Consider the following 21,982-nt stretch of genomic DNA (forward strand, 5'->3'; position numbering starts at 1 on the left):
CACTTCATATGATGATCTCTAGGTCCATCCATGTTGCTGCAAATGGCATTATTTCATTCTTTTTTTTTTTTTTTTTTTTTTTTTTGCGGTATGCGGGCCTCTCACTGTTGTGGCCTCTCCCGTTGCGGAGCACAGGCTCCGGACGCGCAGGCCTAGCGGCCATGGCTCACGGGCTTAGTTGCTCCGCGGCATGTGGGATCTTCCCGGACCGGGGCACGAACCCGTGTCTCCTGCATCGGCAGGCGGACTCCCAACCACTGCGCCACCAGGGAAGCCCCATATTTCATTCTTTTTTATAGCTGAGTAATATTCTATTGTGTATATATACCACATCTTTATCCATTCATCTGTCCATGTCGATTAATTAAAGTATAGTTGATTTACAATATTATGTTAGTTTTAGGTGTACAGCATAGTGATTCATTATTTTCATAGACTATACTCCATTAAAAGTTATTACAAAATAATGGCTATAATTCCCTGTGCTGTACAATATATATCTTATTTGCTTATCTATTTTATATATAGTAGTTTATATGTCTTTTTTTAAAGTTTATTTATTTTGGGCTGCTTTGGGTCTTCATTGCTGTGCGTGGGCTTTTTCTAGTTGCGGTGAGCAGGGGCTATTCTTTGTTGCAGTGCATGGGCTTCTCATTGCGGTGGCTTCTCTTGTTGCGGAGCACGGACTCTAGGCGCAGGGGCTTCAGTAGTTGTGACATGCAGGCTCAGTAGTTATGGCTCATGGGTTCCAGAGCACAGGCTCAGTAGTTGTGGCTCACAGGCTTAGTTGCTCTGTGGCATGTGGGATTTTCCCGGACCAGGGATCGAACCCACGTCCCCTGCAGTGGCAGGAGGATTCTTAACCACTGTGCCACCAGGAAAGCCCAGTAGTTTATATGTCTTAAGCCCATACCCTTATTGTGCCCTGTCCTACTTCCCTCCCCTCACTGGTAACAACTAGTTTGTTTTCTGTATCTGTGAGACTTTATTTTGCTATATACATTTGTTTATTTTTTAGACTCTAAATATAAGTGATATCATAGAGTATTTGCCCTTCTCTGTCTGACTTATTTCACTAAACATAATACCCTCCAGGTCCATCCATGTTGCAAATGGCAAACTTTCTTTTTTATGGCTGAGTAATATCCCATAGTATTTACCCATATACACTGCATCTTCTTTATCCATCTGTATGTTGATGGACACTTGGGTTGCTTCCATATCTTGGCTATTATAAATATTGCTGCTATGATCATTTTGGGGCATGTATCTTTTTGAATGTGTTTTCACTTTTTCCAGATATATACCCAGAAGTGGAATTGCTAGGTTATATGGTAGTTCTATTTTTAGTTTTTTAAGGAACCTCCATACTGTTTTCCATAGTGGTCGCACCAAATTATGCTCCCACCAACAGTGCACAAGAGTTCCTTTTTCTCCACATCCTCACCAACATTTGTTATTTGCAGACTCTTGGATGTTAGCCATTCTGAACAGCGTGAGGTGATATCCATTGTTGTTTTGGTTTGCATCTCTCTAATAATTAGTGATGCTGAGCATCTTTTCATATGCCTGTTAGCCATCTGTATGTCTTCTTTGGAAAAATGTCTATTCAGGTCTTCTGCCTGGTTTTTGATTTGGTTGCCTGTTTTTCAGATATTGGATTGTATGAACTGTTTATATATTTTAGATATTAACCCCTTGTCAGTCATATCATTTGCAAATATTTACTCCCATTTAGCAGATTGTCTTTCCGTTTTGCTGATGGTTTCCTTTGCTGTGCAAAAGTTTTTAAGTTTAATTATGTTCCATTTGTTTATGTCTGCTTTTATTTCCTTTGTTTTAGGAGATGGATCAAAAAAATTATTGCTACAATTTATGTCATTGAGTGTTCTGCCTATGTTGTCCTCTAGGAGTTTTATAGTACCTGGTCTTACATTTAGGTCTTTAATCTATTTTGAGTTATTTTTGTATACAGTGTTACAGAATGTCATTCTTACCTGTCTGATTTCATTCTTACACGTCACAAGCATTTTGGGGTCATCTTGAAAAAACTCTAAGGAAAGGTGCCATTTTTCTGAATTAGTAAATTCTTTTTAAAAAAAATTAATTAACTTATTTATTTTTGGCTGTGTTGGGTCTTCATTGCTACCTGCAGGCTTTCTCTAGTTGCAGCGAGTGGGGGCTATTCTTCATTGCGGTGCGCGGGCCTTTCATTGAGGTGGCTTCTCTTGTTGCAGAGCACGGGCTCTAGGTGTGTGGGCTTCAGAAGTTGCAGCACGTGGGCTCAGTAGTTGTGGCTCACGGGTTCTAAAGCGCAGGCTCAGTAGTTGTGGTGCACAGGCTTATTTGCTCCGTGGCATGTGAGATCTTCCCAGACCACGGCTCGAACCTGTGTCCCCTGCACTGGCAGGCAGATTCTTAACCACTGTGCCACCAGGGAAGTTCTAAGAAGATTCTTTTTAAGAAGCTGTCAAACTTTCTCAAAGCGGCTATACAATTTTACATTCCCACTAAAAGTGCCTAAGGTTTCCAGTTCCTCCACATCTCACCAACAGTTGGGAAAATCTTTTTTTTTTTCCTTTTTAAAAAAATTTTAGCCTGTGAGTAAGAAAAATATGTAGTCCTTTCCTCCTCTGCTTCTCCTTTACTCTCACACTACTACCACATTCACAATACTTCTGACGCTTCTAGTTACCAAATGTGTAGGGTTTTTTCCCCCACATTAAGCAATTTTCTGTGACACCAGATGGCTGTTCTACAATTTAACTCGATTCTGACACTATCTACCTAGAGACAGCATCAGATCCCACAGGCTAAGGGCTCAGTCCCACAAGACTGGCCCCCACTTCAGGTGCCAACTGTAAGTAGTAGGTCATCACCCAGGTTACCCACAACTTCTATCCAGTACGGCTACAGACAGAAGGTTCTCACGACCCCTTCCTCGGGTTTAATTTGCTAGAGTGGCTCAAGAACTCACGGAAATACTTATTTACATTTACCAGTTTACTAAAAAAGGATATGACATAGGATACAGATGAACATCCAGATGGAAAAGATGTGCAGGGCAAGGTATGTGGGAAGGGGCACAGAGTTTCCATGTCCTCTCCAGGCATGCCACTCTCACCACACCTCTACTCATTCACCAACCCACAAGCTCCCTGAACCTCACAGTCGAGATTGATCATTAACTTCACTTCCAGCCCTTTCCCCTTCTCAAGAGAATTGTGGGGGCTGGCGTGGGGTGATGGGGCTGAAAATTCCAAGCTTCTAATCATGGCTTGGTCTTTCTGGTGACCAGTCGTCATCCTGGAGCCATCCACGAGCCTATACAGTCCCACCATTAGAACAAAAGACATTCCTATCACCCAGGAAATGACAATGGTTTCAGGAGCCCTGTGTCAAGAACCTGGGGCAGAGACCAATATATATATATTTTTCTGTTATTTTACAGCCAGTTTAGGGGTATGACTGGTATTTCACAATGGTTTTAATATCTAATAATATAATCAATGGATAGTTTATTAGTATCTTTTCATGTGCTTATTTGCCATCCATTTATCTTCTTTAGTAACTAAAGTATCTGTTCAAATCCTTTGCCCTTTTTAAAAATTGGGTTATGTGTCACCTTACTAGTGAGATATAACATTCTGGATTCAAATCCTTAATCATATATATGTTTTGCAACTATTTTCTCCAAGTCTACTGCTTGTCTTCTCATTTTCCAGATAGTGCTTTTTGAAGCAGGAAGATTTTTAATTTTGATGGAGTCCATTTCATCAATTTTTTAATGGATTGTGCTTTTAGTGTTGTATCTAAGAAATCTCTGCCTAATCCCAAATAGGCAGAGTAGTAAATGAAGATTTACTACTATTAGCTCTCATATCCAGGCCATTGATCATATATTTTTTGTTTATTTTTAAAAACTGAAGTATCATTGATTTACAATTATACTAGTTTCAGGTATATCACACAATGATTCAATATTTCTATAGATTATACTGTTTAAGTTATTACAAAATAATAGCTATATGTCTCTACACTGTACAATATATCCTTGCTGCTTGATCCTACATTTTATCTAGAAGTCTTCTAATTCTACATTTTATACTTAAATTCTATGATCCATTTTTGTGCAGAGTGTGAAGTAAGGGTCTGTCATTTTTTAACATATGGATGTCCAATTGTTCCAGCACCATTTGTTGAAAGGACTATTCTTTTCTCCAATGCATTACCATGGCATCTTTATCAAAAACTGACCATATATATCGGAATTTATTTCTTGACTTTATTCTATTCTATTGATCCATTTGTTTACGGCTATAGTTTTATAAGTTTTGAAGTCAGGTATTTATTAAGTCCTTTTGTTCTTTTTCAGAATTGTTTTAGCTCTTCTGGGTGCTTTGCATTTCTGTATAGATTTTAGAATAAGCTTCTCGATTTCTACAAAGAGACCTACTGGAATTATGATAGGGATTGCAGTCAGACTACAGATGATCAATCCGAGTCTTCCAAACCATAAAGATAGTATCTCTCTGCATTTAATACTCACTTATTTTTAAAACACCAATGATAAAATCCTTACTTAAGCTTTAAATCTGGTATCAAATTGTAATAGCAAACCTTGCAAAAGTTATCTAAGAATCTTTCAGACACATTTTAATTATCTCACATTCAACAATGGAACAAATCAACGATGAACAAACAGTAAAGATCTGTTATCTCATAAAGTCTAAGGGTTTTAAAACATTCATAAAACCAAGTAGGAAAGAAATTAATGCCTATCTCAAAGAAGGAATTTGCCTTGACTATTTTGCTCCAAAAAAGTGTTTGGTTGCGGAAACTAAGTACAGATCTTCCTCCACTTATGATGGGGTTATGTCTCAATAAACCCATCATTAAACTGAAGACATCAATAAGTTAAAAACCTACCAAACATCATAACTTAACCTAGCCTACCTTAAATGTGCTCAAAACGCTTACATTTGCCTACAGTTGGGCAAAATCACCTAATACAAAGGCTATTTTATAATAAAGTATTGAATATCTCATATAATTTATTGAACACTGTACTGAAAGTGAAGACCAGAATGGTTGTATAGATATAGAAGAGTCATAAGTATATTAGCAGTGTTTCACTCATAATCGCATGGCTGACTGGGAGCTACGGCTGACTGCCAATGCCCAGAGTCATGAGAGAGTATCATACTGCACATGGCTAGCCCCAGAAAAGATCAAAATTCAAAGTACAGTTTCTAATGAATGTGTATCATTTCTGTACCATCACAAAGTCAAAACATCATAAGTTGAACCATTGTAAGTCAGGGAAGAAAACCAGATCTAGTACAGATGGTCCCTAATTCCCAAACCCAAGAAAATTCCACAAACTAAAGTCATATCCACAAACTCACATAATTTCTCTCTATATCTGTATGTATATAAAACTTCATACTGCCAACCCAATTAAATACACCATCTTCAGTCTTTCTGTCTCAGTCTTTATAGCATGATTTTCATCTCCAATTGTGAATGCATAAGCTTTCATGGAAACATATTTGTCAAATAAAATGGGGTTTATATTCTACCAAATGTTCAAATTATGAAAAGGTTTATTTTTAAACTTTGAGAAGTATGAATGTTAACGGAGACTTTTTGATGAGAAACTCTCATTTAAAATAAAAACTTAAAAAAAAATTCATACCAGAAACCATGTACAATTACACTATTTATAATAGCAAAAAACAGAAACTACCCAAATGCCCACTGACAAGAGAAGATGATATAAACTGTGGTATTTATTTACTGAATATTGAACATTATTGAATATTGTACTGTAGCAAAAATGAATGAACTACAGTATATGCAACAACATGATAAATATTATAAATGTAATGTTGAGGGGGGGAAAAAAACAAGTCCCATTTGCTTATGTCTCTAAGCAAAACTAAACAGATTGTTTGGGCACACATACATTCATAATAAAGCCTTTTTATAGAGGCAAAGGAATGATATGCACCAAATGCAGAATAGTAGTTAGAGGGGATAGGGAGTAAATGGGGCAAGGGAGGGCAGGAAAATTGAATCACTAAGGAACACATAAATAGACACACGCAAATTATTAGTAATGTTCCAGTTCCTGGGTTGAATGGAGGGTTTATATGTTTATATGCTTTATAACTTACATATGTCATGTAATTCTTTTGTAAGTATAATTATTTTTTAAAAACATAAGCAAAATCTATTTTAAAAATCACCCACTATAAAACGTTTTCCAGAAGCTTAACTGGGCACTCAGTATGTACTGGGTTGGCCAAAAAGTTCATTTGGGTTTCTCCATAAGATCCTAAAACCTGAACGAACTTTTTGGCCGACCCAATACATCAAAAAAAAATTTTTTTTAAGTTTTTACCTTTGTTTCTGTTCAACTGCTTTGTCCAAGTGCTGAAAGATATCCTGAAACAGGGTGCAGCTGGATTGACTATTAATGGTATACCCATATCCTCTTTTCCAATATTGTTTCAGATCATTTAAATATTCTAAAACCTAAAAATACAAATTTCAAAAATCATTATTAATTTTTATTAATGTAACAGATTTTCTGATTTAATAATGATTTTTTTTCAGAAAAGGTTACATTGTTTAATCACCATTCTATACAAAGTATAGTAGGATCTTAGCATTTAGAGAGTTTATACTTACCATTTCAAGCATTTAAGGGTTGGACCCAAAGGTCCATGACACAGAGATTTATGCTGAGACACAAACCCAAATGGGAATGTAGAGACTGACATGCAAGAGCAAGTTAGTAGTACTCACAACCAGTAATCCAGCATCCACAACAGTTCAGGATAGTGGGTTAAAGACATGTGCTCACCTCCCCTTTCTTCTAAAATTATTTTAAGATGATAGCAAAGATATATACAGAAAAAAGAAAAAAATGTACATAGAAGAATATTCATTATAGCACAGAAGGTGCCAACAGTGAGTCAGGAATTTTTAAGAATTTCAGGAAGGTAGAAACCAGATAGAAAATGAGTTACTTTGGTTCATGTATCAGTTTGGCAAAAAATAGTAATAAAAGTAGACCAAGGGGGCTACCCTGGTGGCACAGTCATTGAGAATCTGCCTGCCAATGCAGGGGACACGGGTTCGAGCCCTGGTCTGGGAAGATCCCACATGCCACAGAGCAACTAGGCCCGTGATCCACAACTACTGAGCCTGTGCGTCTGGAGCCTGTCTCCGTAACAAGAGAGGCCGTGGTAGTGAGAGGCCCGCGCACCGCGATGAAGAGTGGCCCCCGCTTGCCGCAACTAGAGAAAGCCCTCGCACAGAAACGAAGACCCAACACAGCCAAAAATAAATAAATTAATTAAAAAAAAAAAAGTAGACCAAGGATATGGAAAACTGGTACTACAAGGAATGTGTATTAATACAGATGTTCTAAAGGACAGACTGGTAAAATCCACAAAAACACATATTTAAGGCCCATTTAATTCCGTTTCTTATAACGGGGAGGAACACAAGAGACAATGTACAATATCTTAGAGTAGCACTGCTTAAAGGAGCACCCCCCAAAAAAATTTCCTGGAAATACCTGCACTTCATTAATAGGTAGAGGCTTACATAAACTATGATATACACATACTATGGAATACTATGAGATTATTTGTAGATCTACATGAACTGACATGGAAAGATCTCCAAAACATCCTGCTAAATGAGAAGAGCTGGTTAAGAATGATAAATACTTGCTGGCCTCTGCTACTTGCAATAGATCAGACCCACCAACTATTATTGTTGTAGTTCAGTGGGGCAATATTAGGCCATTTCTGAACCTATGATGGCCAGAGTGCTCTTTATCTACTGGGTTTTTGTATAAAACCCAGTGTATGTTGTCTAACTGCTGTTGGTAGTAGGAGAAGAGCAAGATGGTGGGGAAGGATTGTACACAGATATGTATAGAAGGAAGATGGCTATCTGTAAGTCAAGGAGAGAGGCCTGGAACAGATACTTCTCTTACAGCCCTCAGAGGAGACCAATCCTCCTGACATCTTGATTGTAGACTAGCAAAGGAATACATAATTTTCCTTCTTCATTTTCATGAGAAGTAACTGAAAGCTATCATCTACGCAAGGCGAAGCTCTGGTCAGTTATTTTCAGTGTTTTGATCCTTATGCCTTTCACAGATCTAATTCAAATGCTGGATCTCTTCCTTATTAGCTTTGTAATCTTGGACACATCCCATAATTTAGTTGAGTCTTACTTTCATTGTCTGCAAACTGAGAGTTCTAGTACCTCCTGAGAATTGTGCGAAGCCCTCAAAAATGCCCTTAGCACACAGACGTTGTTGAATAAATGTCAATTGCTTTGGGAATTTCTGTAGTTGTGTGCTGCAGTAATTTTTTTAAAAATAAATTTTATTTATTTACTTTTGGCTGTGTTGGGTCTTCGTCACTGCGTGTGGGCTTCTCACTGTGGTGGCTTCTCTTGCTGCAGTGCACAGGCTCTAGGCGCACAGGCTCAGTAGTTGTGGCACATGGGCTTAGTTGCTCCGCAGCACGTGGGATCTTCCCGGACCAGGGATCAAACCCGTGTCCCCTGAATTGGCAGGCGGATTCTCAACCCCTGTGCCACCAGGGAAGCCCTGCTGCAGTAATTTATATGAGGGGTAATCTTTGTACAATAAAGATATTTGTTAAAGACCAAAAAAAAGGAATAATAAATACAGTATAATATCCTTTACTACCAAAATACACACAGACACACACACACACAATTACAATGTTTACATTTCTAAGAATGGTATAAATTATAAATAGAGCACAGAAAAGGTTGAAAAGTACACATCAAACTGACAGGAGTGGTAGATTTCTGTGGAGAGGTCTTGAATTGGAGTTGGTGATTAAGGTAGCCTTTAACTGAATGTCAAACTTGTACTCATGTTCATTTGATCCAACACCAAAAGTGAAGGACTAAATCTTGCAACCCAAAAGAGGTACAGGAGAAGACTAAACAGTAGTTATGAGCCATTCTTCCCAGAAGAGTCCCTAGAGAAATTAAGTGCAAGCCGTAAGTTTAAGAGCAAGAGCAAGGGTAGGCCACTGCCATTTACCGAAAACAAGACTAAACATAGATTAGAGAGGCAATTAAATTAAGAAGATAGCAAAAGGGACAAAGTAAACGTTAAAAAAATTAAAATAAAAAGAATTAGATAAAGTTCTGCCAAATCTACTCAAGAAATAAAACAAAAATAGTATCAGAAATGAAAAAGGAGAGGCACTTCAAACTGTGGCACAGGGAACAGGATGTCAAGCAGAATTCAGCAGTCTTGCTGAGTTGAGGAGTCAGAACTCAGAGTTTAATAAGTCTGAAGTGGTTGGAATTAGCAGGGTAGAGTATCAGAGAGGAGGAAGCTACACAGAAAAAAAACTCCAAAAATCGTGGGGGGGGTCCCCTTGATTCTGCTGCTGAAGGCTATGGGAGTTGTAAGCTGATCAATTCCAGAGCTATTACAAGGCTGAGAGATATTCATGTTCCAAGCGGCCTAAGTAGAGAGAGCTTCCATAGATACCAAGACATCCAGGACGTCAATCTGGACCCCAGAAGAGACATACTTTAATAGTAAAGACATGTGTATAAGTAAGGTTTTGTTTCTGAGTTTTGTAAGGTCAGGTCGAGAGTTTTCTGAAACTCAGAAAAATGAAGACTGAAAAGGATTAAACTGATCCACAAGTAACTTAACTGCAAAATAAAACAAAATTCAATACTTAGAAGACAAAATCCAGGCATTCAACACCATAACATTCACAGTGTCCAGTATCTAATAAATAATTACTGGAAATACATGAAGAAACAAGAAACATGACTTATAACTAGGAGAAAAATCAGTCAGTAAAAGAATCTATCATAAGAAAGAAGGAATGCAAGGATAATTCAAAATTAGAAAATGTACTAATTTCTATCTTAGAAGATTAAAGAAGAAAAAAAAATCATCTTCCTAGATGCCAGAAATTCAGCAAACATTCCTGATCTTAAAAACAATAAATAAATAGAAGGTTTTAGTAAGAAACAGAAGTATTCTTAACTTGGTAAGGATAACTACTAGTGACTATGCCAAACATCATATTTTGCAATGAAACACTGAAACTAGCCTTAACTAGAAAATATAAACAAAGCTTCAGGTTTTAAGATGATGTAATTAAGATATATATGCTCTCTTCTCTCAGAAATCACTCTAAAAAAAGAAGAATGAAAAAGAAATGCAAATGCCCCTTTCAAAGAAATTAGGAGACCTCTGTACCCTGAGCTACCACCATAAATGAGGAAGGACTGCCAGATGCAATGAAAATCAAACAAAACACAAACAAAACCCCTCAGATAAAACCAACAGAAGACAGATCCTCAAAGCACATGGTACACTTGCAGGAGTAGATCCAATAATCCTTTGCTTGAAACAATAAGAACGAAGTCTAAGAGGAGCCTTCCTGGACAGTATGTAACACCATTACAGGAAACGGACTGACCTTCCATCTTTGTAAGGAGCATTCTACAAAGAATCTCAGAGAAAAACTCCAAACTGGAAGGAACACTACTTATCTCTGAATAGCTGCTCATCGCTACTGGCCACCTAAGTAAAAGCTGAATTCACTTCAAAGATGAATAATAATTTAAAAGGTGCTAGTATCTTTACAAACATACAAATTAAAAACAAGACTGCTACACAGATAAAATAGCCAGAAAAAAAACTCTCACCCTAGAAATTCTGCTACAGAGCAATTGAAAACTATAATTAAATAAACACAGTATCATGAATTCCAAAGACTTAAGAAAATAAAATAATCATTTTAAAAAGAGAGTCCAAAACAAGAAAAAATATATATGGAAAGAAGCATAAAGATAGAAATATAAACTGGAACAGCTCCAAAAAATAATTGGGCATTATCTAGTAAATTTGAAGTTCTGCATATCCTATGATCCAGCAATTCTACAGACATGGACCTTCAGAAATGTGTATATACACACCTATAGACATACACAAGAATATTCATAATAGTCCCAAACTGAAAACAATCCAAATGTTTACCAACAAGATAATGGATTAAAAAAAATATGATAATTCATGTAATGGAATACTACACAGTAATAAAAATAATTGAACTATAGCTACATGCAGCATCATAGATAAATCTTAAAAACATAATGTCGACAAAAAACTAGATACAAAACACATACTGGATGATTCCATTGCATAAAGTTCAAAACATAGTTAAACTGTTCCTTGGGAAAAAAAATAATAAATTAGTAGACACTAAACTAACATAATAAAGAAAATGCAGATACACAAATAAGTAATCATAATGGGGAAATAATCTCAGATATAGAAGGAAGACTTTTTTTAAATCATGAGAAAGATCTGCCAAACTCCACAAATAAATCTGAAAACCTGGAGAACATGAATGACTTTTACAAGAAAATATTAAATACCGAAACTGACCCCAGATGAGAAAGAAAATCTAGATATACTTGTTACAGTAGAAGATAGATACAAAGCTGCAAAAAGCTATCCCACAGAGAAGTACATAGTTCATGTGTCATTTCTTTTGTAAGGTTTACCTGACTGCCATTAATCAACTTCCTCCTTTGTGTATCACTATACCTTATATATACTTCTGTTATCACCATCCCATTGTCTTGCAATGGTTTTTTTGTCTTTCACTCCTTGTGACATTCTTTGAGGACAATGCCTATCTTATGTTAGTATCTTCAGTTTCAACCAAGTGCCTGGCATGGAGTAGGCACTCAAACAATATTTGCTGAATGAAGGCACACATGGACCAGCATTTCATAAGGTCTTGGATATCTAATAATACCCAGAATTCTCAGAATTTCTATTCATTTTTAACTCTTAAAACTTTTTTAAAATAAATTAATTTATTTTATTTATTTATATTGGCTGTGTTGGGTCTTCGTTGCTGTGCGTGGGCTTTCTCTGGCTGCGGCGAGCAGGGGCTACTCTTTGTTGTGGTGCGCGGGCTTCTCATTGTGGTGGCTTCTCTTGTTGAGGAGCACAGACTCTAGTCACGCGGGCTTCAGTAGTTGTGGCGCGTGGACTTAGTTGCTCCGCGGCATGTGGGATCTTCCCCGACCAGGGCTCAAACCCGTGTCCCCTGCATCGGCAGGTGGACTCTCAACCACTGTGCCACCAGGGAAGCCTGGCAGGTGGAATCTTAACTGCCCCACCACCAGGGAAGCCCCTTAAAACATTTTTAATGAAGAATTTCAAACATAAAAATAGAAAACAGGAGAATCATGAACCCCCACATACCTCTCATCCAACTTCAACAACAATTAACACTTGGCCAATTCTGTTTCAGTTATTCCCCTACCACCACCACTGGATTATGCTGAAGCAAATCCCAGACACCATTTTATTGCATCTGTAAACACTTCAGTATGTAAACCTATTTCATAGTGAAAAGTCCTAAGCAGAGATTTTTGTATCAAATTACTGAAAAAGAAAAAAAAAAATCACAGGAAACATCTAAATCAAAAGAAAACTTTGTATTTTTTAATGAAGAATCTAACTTATTTGCTTTTACTATATAAAAAGGAAGCTCTTATTCAATTAATTTAAACATGTATTTCAAATTTTCAAATCATGGTCATTTAAATGAGAAGTTCTTTGAAAGCGGCGGGGGTAGGTGGTGGTGGTGGGATGAAGTGGGAGATCGGTACTGGCATATGTGCACTAATATGTATAAAATGGATAACTAATAAGAACCTGCTGTATAAAAAATAAAGTTCAAAAAAAAATGAGAAGTTGTTTAAAGGTACCTACACAATGGAGAAATTTGGAAGGTGCCACTTTAATCATATGATCAAACATACCAGCATCAATGATGTAACAAACTGACATCATTCCTTCTGATTAGACGTACTATATAAGAATACTTATATAGTATTCTTGTCAAAAATGTTTAAACCCCAATCTAATCTTAAGTGAAAAAACAGACACAAAGACATTCTGCAAAAAAACTGGCCTAAATGCCTGCAAAATACTAGTGCATAAAAGACAAAAGAAAGGCTGGAACATTCTTCTAGATTAAAGGCAACTAAAGGCATGACAAATAAATACAATGAATGATCCTTGATTAGATCCTGAATTCAAAAATAAAAAAATAGTGGGAGGGAGACGCAAGAGGGAGGAGATATGGGGATATATGTATATGTATAGCTGATTCACTTTGTTATAAAGCAGAAACTAACACACCATAATAAAGCAATTATATTCCAATAAAGATGTTTAAATAAATTTTTTAAAATAAAAGCTATAAATATAGGATTCTATTAAGACAAGTGTGAAAACACGAACATTGATTGTATATTAGACAATACTGTACTATATATGCATATGTAAATTTACATTTTATTATGATTATGTAGGAGAAGGTTCTTGTTTAGATGCATGCCCAAGTATTTAAGGGTGAAGTGTCTTGACGTTTCGAAAAAATCGATTACATATATATGTGACAGAATAAATGTCCCTCAAAGATGTCTACATCCTAACGCCTACAACCAATGAATGTTATCTTACATGATAAAAGGGAATTTGCAAATGTGATTAAGTTAAGGAGGTTAAGATGGAAAATTATCCTAGACTACCTAGATGGGCCCAATAATCACAAAGATCCTTATAAAAAGTAGGCAGGAAGGACAGAGTAGGAGATATAACCATGAAGCCAAGTGATACAAGGAATGCAGGTGGGCTCTGGAGACTGGAGAGGGCAAGGAACAGATTTTCCCCTAGAGCCTCCAGAGAGAACACAGCCCCCTGTTGATACCTTGATTTTAGCCCTGTAAAATTCATTCTGGACTTCTGATTTCCAGAACTGTAAGATAATAAATTTGTGTTGCTTTAAACCACTAAGTTTGCAGTTATCTGTTATAGCAGCAATAGGAAACTAATAGATTATAAAGAAAGAAAAACAAATGTGGCAAAAAAGGTTAAAAACTGGTGAATATAGGTGAAGGACATGAATGTTCATTCTGTTATTCTTACAACTTCTGTCAGTTTGAAATTTTTCAAAATAAGTTGTGGGGAAAAAAAGAGAGAAGTTCATAAGCAATAAAGAGATAAAAGGGTAATCCTAAAAATAAAAGGAAAAGAAAAACAAGTAGCGTACAATCTAAGTCACCTAATAGTTCCATCTTTTACGATATGGAAACAAATGCACAGAGTTCTCGGTCTTTGGAAGTAAGGGACCACATAGATACAGCTACTCAGAATACAAAAAGAGCAGATAGCCAGGTAAGCATATGCCAAATATTCCAACAACTGTAGTAACTTGGGCAAATAAATTGTTCTTCTGTTAAAAAGTAAATTTCCCTTTTGCCAACACCTCTCAGTCATTTACACAATACTGAAAATCACTACAATTCTGTTTATCGGCTTTTTCCCCTACAGCAATCTGGGTAGGGAGAAAAGGGAGGTGAGGAATTTTGACACAAGTGAATGGTGACCATAAGTCTCAGTTTATACCTATACTGGTGTAATTATTACTGGTTCCCCTTTTGCTTTTAAAAGTATTCAATTTAGGAGCTTCCCTAGTGGTGGAGTGGTTAAGAATCCGCCTGCCAATGCAGGGAACACAGGTTCGAGCCCTGGTCCGGGAAGATCCCACATGCTGTGGAGCGACTAAGCCTGTGCACCACAACTACTGAGCCTGCGCTCTAGAGCCCACAAGCCACAACTACTGAAGCCCGCGTGCCACAACTGCTGAAGCCCACTTGCCTAGAGCCTGTGCTCTGCAACGAGAAGCCACTGTGATGAGAAGCCTGTGCACCACAACAAAGAGTAGTCCCCACTCGCCACAACTAGAGAAAGCCTGTGCACAGCAACGAAGGCCCAATGCAGCCAAAAATAAATAAATAAATTTATAAAAAATATATAAAAGTATTCAATTTAGAACATAAACTTATGATCATCCTAAGCATAGAGCATTTCAAAGAAGGGTAGGCCAGGATGTTTCTGAAGTGATAGTTATGGACATTTAGAGGAGATAAGAAGTGTTTTGAGTACTTGAGGCAGAGAAAAAGTAGATCATCAGGGAGCAATTCAGGAGCACAGAGAGGAAATACATACACCTGTTACTTCTGGCACTCAGCATCCTAGAGCAAGCATCCATCGAGGGCTCTTTTCCCTTCTTCCAACTTACTGGCTAAGCCCTACTTCCGCATTGGCATAATACTACAGAAAAATCACCTTTAATCTGGTTGTTGGTCACTTTAGTCTTTAATTAATGAAATAAAGCACTTGTTTACTTTCAAATATACATTAACTCTCAGCTTAAAAGCTTGCTTCTGAGTGACAAATAGTACACTTTCAAAATTTGAGGTTAAATTCTGAAGTTAATAATTGATTTTCATACAGAATGCTGAAGGTTCCATATGTATGCAAGGGATGACTAAAGTTTCTAAAGTCCATATTTCTGAATGACCCATACATAAAGATACATCCTACTCTCATCCATCAGAATTCTATCCAATGCCTTGATCCTCAATACTTCAGAAAACAATTAACACTTTCCTACCCCACCTCTCTGGCTCCCACCATCCCAGATTTGACCAGAATTTGCCTCCTTCACAGTCACCAGAGGTCTGTCTGCCCTTCTCTCTCTAGAGTCTAAAAGTCTACAAAGAAACAACATGGATGAAGAGGAAAGAAAGGGAATACAAAGTAGCCAGGCACAACCTAGATGAATCACTGCCATCACTGGGTAGAAAACAGAACTCTATTTATTATGAAAGCTTTATAAAAGAATAGGTATTTGGAAAACCATTAATCCTCTCTGAGCTTTGGCTTCCTATAAAAAGAAGAATCTGGGTTATATTTGCTCTATAATCCTTTCCAGCAGTAAAATTTGATGATGGGTTAAGTAGGTTTTTAACTGGGTGGACCTAGAAATCAAATCACAATGGAAGAATGTTTTCCAGAGTTTTATGAACCTAAACTATTTACAAGTAGGTAGGTCCTATCTGAACAATTAATCTCTCTTTTTTAGGAAAATTACAAGATAGTCAAAGACACTTAATGTTCCCTACTCTGCTTATTTTTTGAAAAGCTGCTTCAAATAAAGAAAACAATGAAAACCATGCAAAAAGAAAAAGCAAAGAAACTGCAAAAGTAATACTTACCTTTGCATCATCTATGTCAAAAACATCACACCAAGGAGATTTAACACCTTTAATTGCCAGGTCAAATGAACAGGTGAAAAAAGCTACCTGAATTAAATCTGAGAGAAAAAAAAAAAGGTAAAATTTGTAGGTTACTATTTCCTGCAGTTTTCCAAAGGCTGAGTATCTACAGAATGTCAAGGACTTACTATATGAAACATAACTTGATTTTGTTAATTTTAGAGGACTGGAGAAGGGAAGATAAAGTTGTAAAAGGTTATAGTCCCCAACTTGAAAATCAGCAATGACAAAGCACATTTATTGAACAGTTCTTTTAACTACACAACTCACATTATAACTATTAAGAAGAAGCAAGTACAAAGAAGGATATAAAAGAGAAGAGAAGACTGCAAAAGGTAAAGAACAAAGAAAAGGCAGACTGAGGAGTCAGGAGGAAGGTGAAACAAAGAGTCAAAAAGGAGAGAAACAAAGAGGGAAAAATCACACTATGAGACCTGACTCTGATGCTAATTATCCTGGGTAAGTCACTCTAGGCTTCCTGGGTCTCAACACAAAATAGGCAAAGGATTTGTTCTTTTGTCAAGCAATATCAAAGGACATATAATTAATATATCCATAACACATAAAGGGTACCTATGACCAATAAGAAAAAACATAAAAATAATCCAATAGAAGATGGCCAAGGTTATGAAGAGGCAATTCTCAGAAGGAATGAAATAGCTAATAAACATATGAAAAGATGTTCAACCTTACAAGTAACCAAGAAATGCAAATTAAAGCTAGATATCATTTTTATTAATTAAATCAGCAAAAGTCAAAATGACTAATAATATCCACTGTCGGATGAATTGGGGGAAATGAGCATTCTCACATATTGTTGATATACATTTTTCTACACCTTCAGAGAACAATTTGGAAGTATATGTTAAGATGTAAAATATTCATGCACCTTAACCCAACAATTCTACCTATAGTTATTTATCTTATAAACTCTCAAGTGCAAAAAGCAGACTATAAGAATGTCCACTGTTGCGCTATTTGAAAGAGTTAAAAACTAAGAAAAACCTTAGTAGGAAAGTAATTTCCTATAAAATAAAGAATTTGGACTGTATTAGCTCCAGCCTCTCTGACCAGTAAAACTTGATGATGGGTTAAATAAATTTTTAACTATCGTTTACCTAAAAATGTAATCATATATATCCTATAAAATAACATAGAATTTTAAAAAATGAGACAGATACATTGCTAAGTAAAAATAAGTTACAGAAAATACATACAGCATCACCTTTCTATGCAAAAACAAAAAAGTATTTAAATAGCTAAAATATTATTGAACAGTTACTCTGTGACAGGTACTGTGCTAATGCTTTGCATGAATTAATCTCATATAATCCTTGCAATAATCCTGTGAGGCAGGTACAATTCCTATATCCATTTTACAGAGAAAGAAACTATGGCACAGTGATATTAAGGAACTTGCCAAAGATCACAGAGTTAGTCAATAATATAACAAAGTCAAGAATTGAATACAAACAGTCCAATTCCAGAACCCATGATTTTAACCACTATGCTAATATTGCCTCCAAAAAGAAGTTGCTCTCAGTTTCCCCATCAGTAAAATACAAATAATCCTTGTCAAGTCAGAGACTAGAAATAGTGTTTTTAAAAAAATCTTCAACAATCTTAAATGCCCACTAACGGAATAATGGCTAGATGCTGGTATTATATAATGGGATTCTGTACATAAGTTTAAAATGCAGAACTAGAATTACACACATTAAATTAAAAAATGCAAAGTTGAATTAAAATCAAATTTCAGACTTCTATCATAGTTTGATACCATTCCTAAAAGTTTAAAAATCTGCAAAATGCCCCATTTAGGTATAGAAACATAAATATAAAAACCAGCATGGGATGACTTAAATGCTCAGTTCATGACAATGGTTACCTCTGGGAGAAAAGGAAAGGAATGAAATCCTCGAGAGGGACAAAGGACCCTCAATTTACTTAAAGCAACTAAGTGAAGCATAATGTTAAAATTTGATCAAACTAAGTTGTGAGTATACAGATACTCATTATATTAACCTTCATTATTATCTATATACTTGAATTATTTCCCAAATAAAATAATTTTTAAAGCTCTGCAAATGACCCCAATGTATAGCCAGTTGAAGAAAAGAGAAAAAACTCAATTTTAGATGCCAGTCTAGGCATCTTCACTTCTTTGATCCTTATAAAGCATTCAGACACCAGGACTGACATATTCTAGTCTACTTAATTGATTCCCAACATCTCCTACTTCTAGTCTTTGGAAATTTATTCACAGTATAATGAAATCACACTCTATATATCTGTCAATATCTGCTGTATGGATTATACATTCCTAGCAAACAGGAAAAAAATCTTATTTTCTCATTGCTAGGTGACCATGTACCTTGGTTTTCCACCTGCTCTCCCAGCATAATTATTAATAGTGTTTCTTTCACCCTAAAGTGTCCCAGGTTGCACAGTCAACCCATCCACTGCAATAGCTTATGACATACATGACTGCTCATTTTCTCAGCATCTCTAGGTATAAAAGCTTCAAAGAAAAAAAAATCACACTACTTTTAAAAAACTTAACCCCTCTCAAAACATTAACATGTACTTCTGAACTTTAAAAGCTAAAGAATTTATATGACTTTCCATTTGTATCACTTTAAGAGGAGATAATTCAGAAAAAGATAATTTTTGTTTTATAAATAATGCTTAGAGTTGAAGCTTTATATAACTTTGCCCTCAAAAAAAAAATTCCAGAATACATCAAGAATCTTGTGTATTAATTTACATAAAACTCAAAGAAGAATCTGAATCTAGGAATAGTAAGCATGAGATATAGAATTTTCTTGACCTAGAACACATTATTTTCTCAACGTAAAATCAATTGTGGTCCTTTAAAAGGAATAACTTTATGCTTCCATATTTTTCCATGTTCAGAGTTTAAAAACCACTTAAACTATTTCAGAGTTCAAATGCGAGATAATAGGCACATTACCTGCATTTAAGTTGTTGACTGGCACTTGCAAAATACCTGCAACTTTTTTTAAAATGTTTTGCATTTCTGGTCCAGTCTTGAAGGCTTCTACATGATAAAGAGCCGTAGCATTCCTTTCCACTTGAGTTAAAAACTTCTCACAATGATCAAAGAACCTCATTAATTTATCATTAATTCTTGGAGGTCCACACTCCATGTCTGAAAGGGAAAAAAATAATTGTGTGTGTATGTATGTGTGTGTGTATATATATATATAAATATCTATATCCATTGACATGAATGACAATTTCAAATTATTGGGAAATTTTGTTTCAAGTTTAAAAAGGAACACTAAAAACCTATTTAATCATTGACATGTCTGAAATAAGTACACACTGCTCAAGAAAGACATAGGGCAAAACTATTCCCCATTTGTAAAGATTGTTAGCTCATGAGAGAATATGCTAAAAAAGACTAAAGAAACAGAAAATATCAAAGATAAAATAAAATGTTAGAGCAATACTACACTATGAAATAAAGGTAAATGAAATGAATGTTTTCTTAAAGAAAACAAAAATAATTAGATATGAATGTCATAAAAAGTGTAAAAATCTATTACCTAAGTACTGTTTCCATCAGGCACAGAAAATCTGAGAAAACAATCCAAAAATTAGCAACGTTTCTAATTACAAGGTGAGACAGAATTCAACAGACAGGCTCTGTTTTACTACTCTAAGCCAAAGTCTAAAGAGAGTATTTTATTTTCTCAGTTAACTTTCTCAACCCGGCGTTACTTTACAAAAGACTGCTTTGGACAAAAACTACTGACAGTAGCACAAAATACATTAAAGTTTCAGGTCTGTATTTCATGGTGCTAGATGCTTCTGATTCGGTTTATTTTCTAACTGAAGCTCCAGAATAACTTCCCATTTAGAATTTTATGTGTTACATTATTTCCCCAATTTGGTAACAAATACATACTAGAAAAGCATTCGTAATCATGCTTCAACTACTGGGGTGCCTTTTAAGTTTTCTCAGAGTCATATTTAAAACTACACAGATTCCAATCACCATTTCTCCAATAATTTACCATGAAAAGAGCACCAAGTATACTATTTCTGTAATTAAAATAAGAAAATTATGTCTAGTTATACCATTTTGCTTCAGATGTGTATGTGAAAATATTTATATGTATGTGTGTGTGTATCCATTTCAGGAGCTCCTGAAATGAATAATTCTGCCAGTTGTAATTGGCAATCAGATTACAGTTCTTAAGAAATAATGGGCTTCCCTGGTGGCGCAGTGGTTGAGAGTCCACTTGCCGATGCAGGGGACACGGGTTCGTGCCCCGGTCCGGGAAGATCCCACATGCCGTGGAGCGGCTGGGCGCGTGAGCCATGGCCGCTGAGCGTGCGCGTCCGGAGCCTGTGCTCCGCAACGGGAGAGGCCACAACAGTGAGAGGCCCACATATAGCAAAAAAAAAAAAAAAAAAAAAGAAATAACTTACTAGGAAAATAAGTGATCTGTGTCATCTTTTTCTGTGGCCTCAAAATTTCCTAATCGGATCTGGATAATTCATCCCCGCTATTATCTAATTACTGCTATTCTTTAAATAGAAACAAAGGCATTGTTCTGTTTCTGTAAGAATACAAAATCCAATTCAGTGGCTTCCCTCCAAAGCCCAGATGTACACAACAGGCAAAACAATTGTCTGTAGATAATAATGAAGCAGCTAAGCAAAGGGTTTAATCTCTGATACTGAAAATGGTGAGGGGTGGCTTATCCTGAACTATTTTGATCCATGGCTGGCAAATGCCAATTCTCATAATCCATCTAAGGGCAAAAATTCATTCATTGCAGGAGGTCCAGTAGTCCCTCTTTGGTATACACTATATACATATATAGTACTATACTTAAGTATGTTCTGCTTTCAACATTCAGTTAATTTAACAGATTTGTGGGAAATTTTCACTCATATCAATGGAAAAAAGTCTAGCTATATTAAAAAGCATGATTCAACAAGTGACTAAACACAAGTCAGCCAACCAAGTTACCCACAGAGTCATGACACATGACAGAGTCAATGGAAGAACCCCTTGGAGATGGTTGAATGGCTTAAAAGAGAATGCTATTAGAGAAATGACAAACCAGTCTACTTCTAATTTATTTTTTGCTTGGGCTTTTTAAAGATAAATGATGCCTCACCTCAACTTTGACCTTACTGCTGATCAATAAAGCATTAACACTTGTTCATCTCTCTGGCACAAAAATGTCATGTTTTCATTCTTATCCTTAAGTTACAGGACAAATGGAAGCTGTACGTACAGTGTAATGGTTAAGAGACCAAGCTCTAAATCAGATTTCCTGGGTTCAAACCTAGTCATTTGAAATTAGGCAAATTAGTGTTTCTGCGTCTCAATTTCCTCACCTGTTAAGAGGGGGGGAAAATACAATCAGCCTCAGAGAGCTGTTGTAAGGATTTTGTGAAATAAATGTGAGGCATGCCTAGCACACAGCAAGTATTAACTGTTTGCTATTATTATTATCTGTGACTTTTAAAACATTTTCTAAGGTAAAAGCATCATTTGAGGGAAAACAGAGACCTGGATTCTGGGCCTCAAACTAAGAAAGGACAATCAGCAAGGCATTTTCTTGGGCTCAGCTTCTTCATCTGTGAAATAAAAGAGCTCCACTAGATGATCTCTCAAATTTTGCAAAAGTATCGGTAGTGGAATAAATTAGTAAAGTATTGTGCCATGACCATGGACCACAGCTAC

General features: G+C 36.1%; 1 protein-coding gene across 5 annotated transcripts in view; it reads right to left on the reverse strand.

Moving 5' to 3' along the window:
* PAPSS2 (3'-phosphoadenosine 5'-phosphosulfate synthase 2) overlaps positions 1 to 21,982 on the reverse strand; it is a 204,375-nt gene that overhangs the window by 180,832 nt on the left and 1,561 nt on the right. For 2 of the 5 annotated variants that reach the window (XM_067025102.1, XM_067025100.1), the window contains exons 2-3: positions 19,226 to 19,423; positions 16,192 to 16,289 (exon numbers count right to left, since the gene is read on the reverse strand). In XM_067025102.1, the coding sequence (XP_066881203.1) occupies positions 16,192 to 16,289; positions 19,226 to 19,423 (296 nt within the window). Of the gene's footprint in view, positions 1 to 6,406; positions 6,541 to 16,191; positions 16,290 to 19,225; positions 19,424 to 21,982 lie in introns of all 5 variants that reach the window. The other 3 variants (XM_059054001.2, XM_067025103.1, XM_059054008.2) reach the window with 3 other exon arrangements.

This window comes from Kogia breviceps, chromosome 2, assembly GCF_026419965.1.
Source record: "Kogia breviceps isolate mKogBre1 chromosome 2, mKogBre1 haplotype 1, whole genome shotgun sequence".
NCBI lineage: Eukaryota > Metazoa > Chordata > Mammalia > Artiodactyla > Physeteridae > Kogia > Kogia breviceps.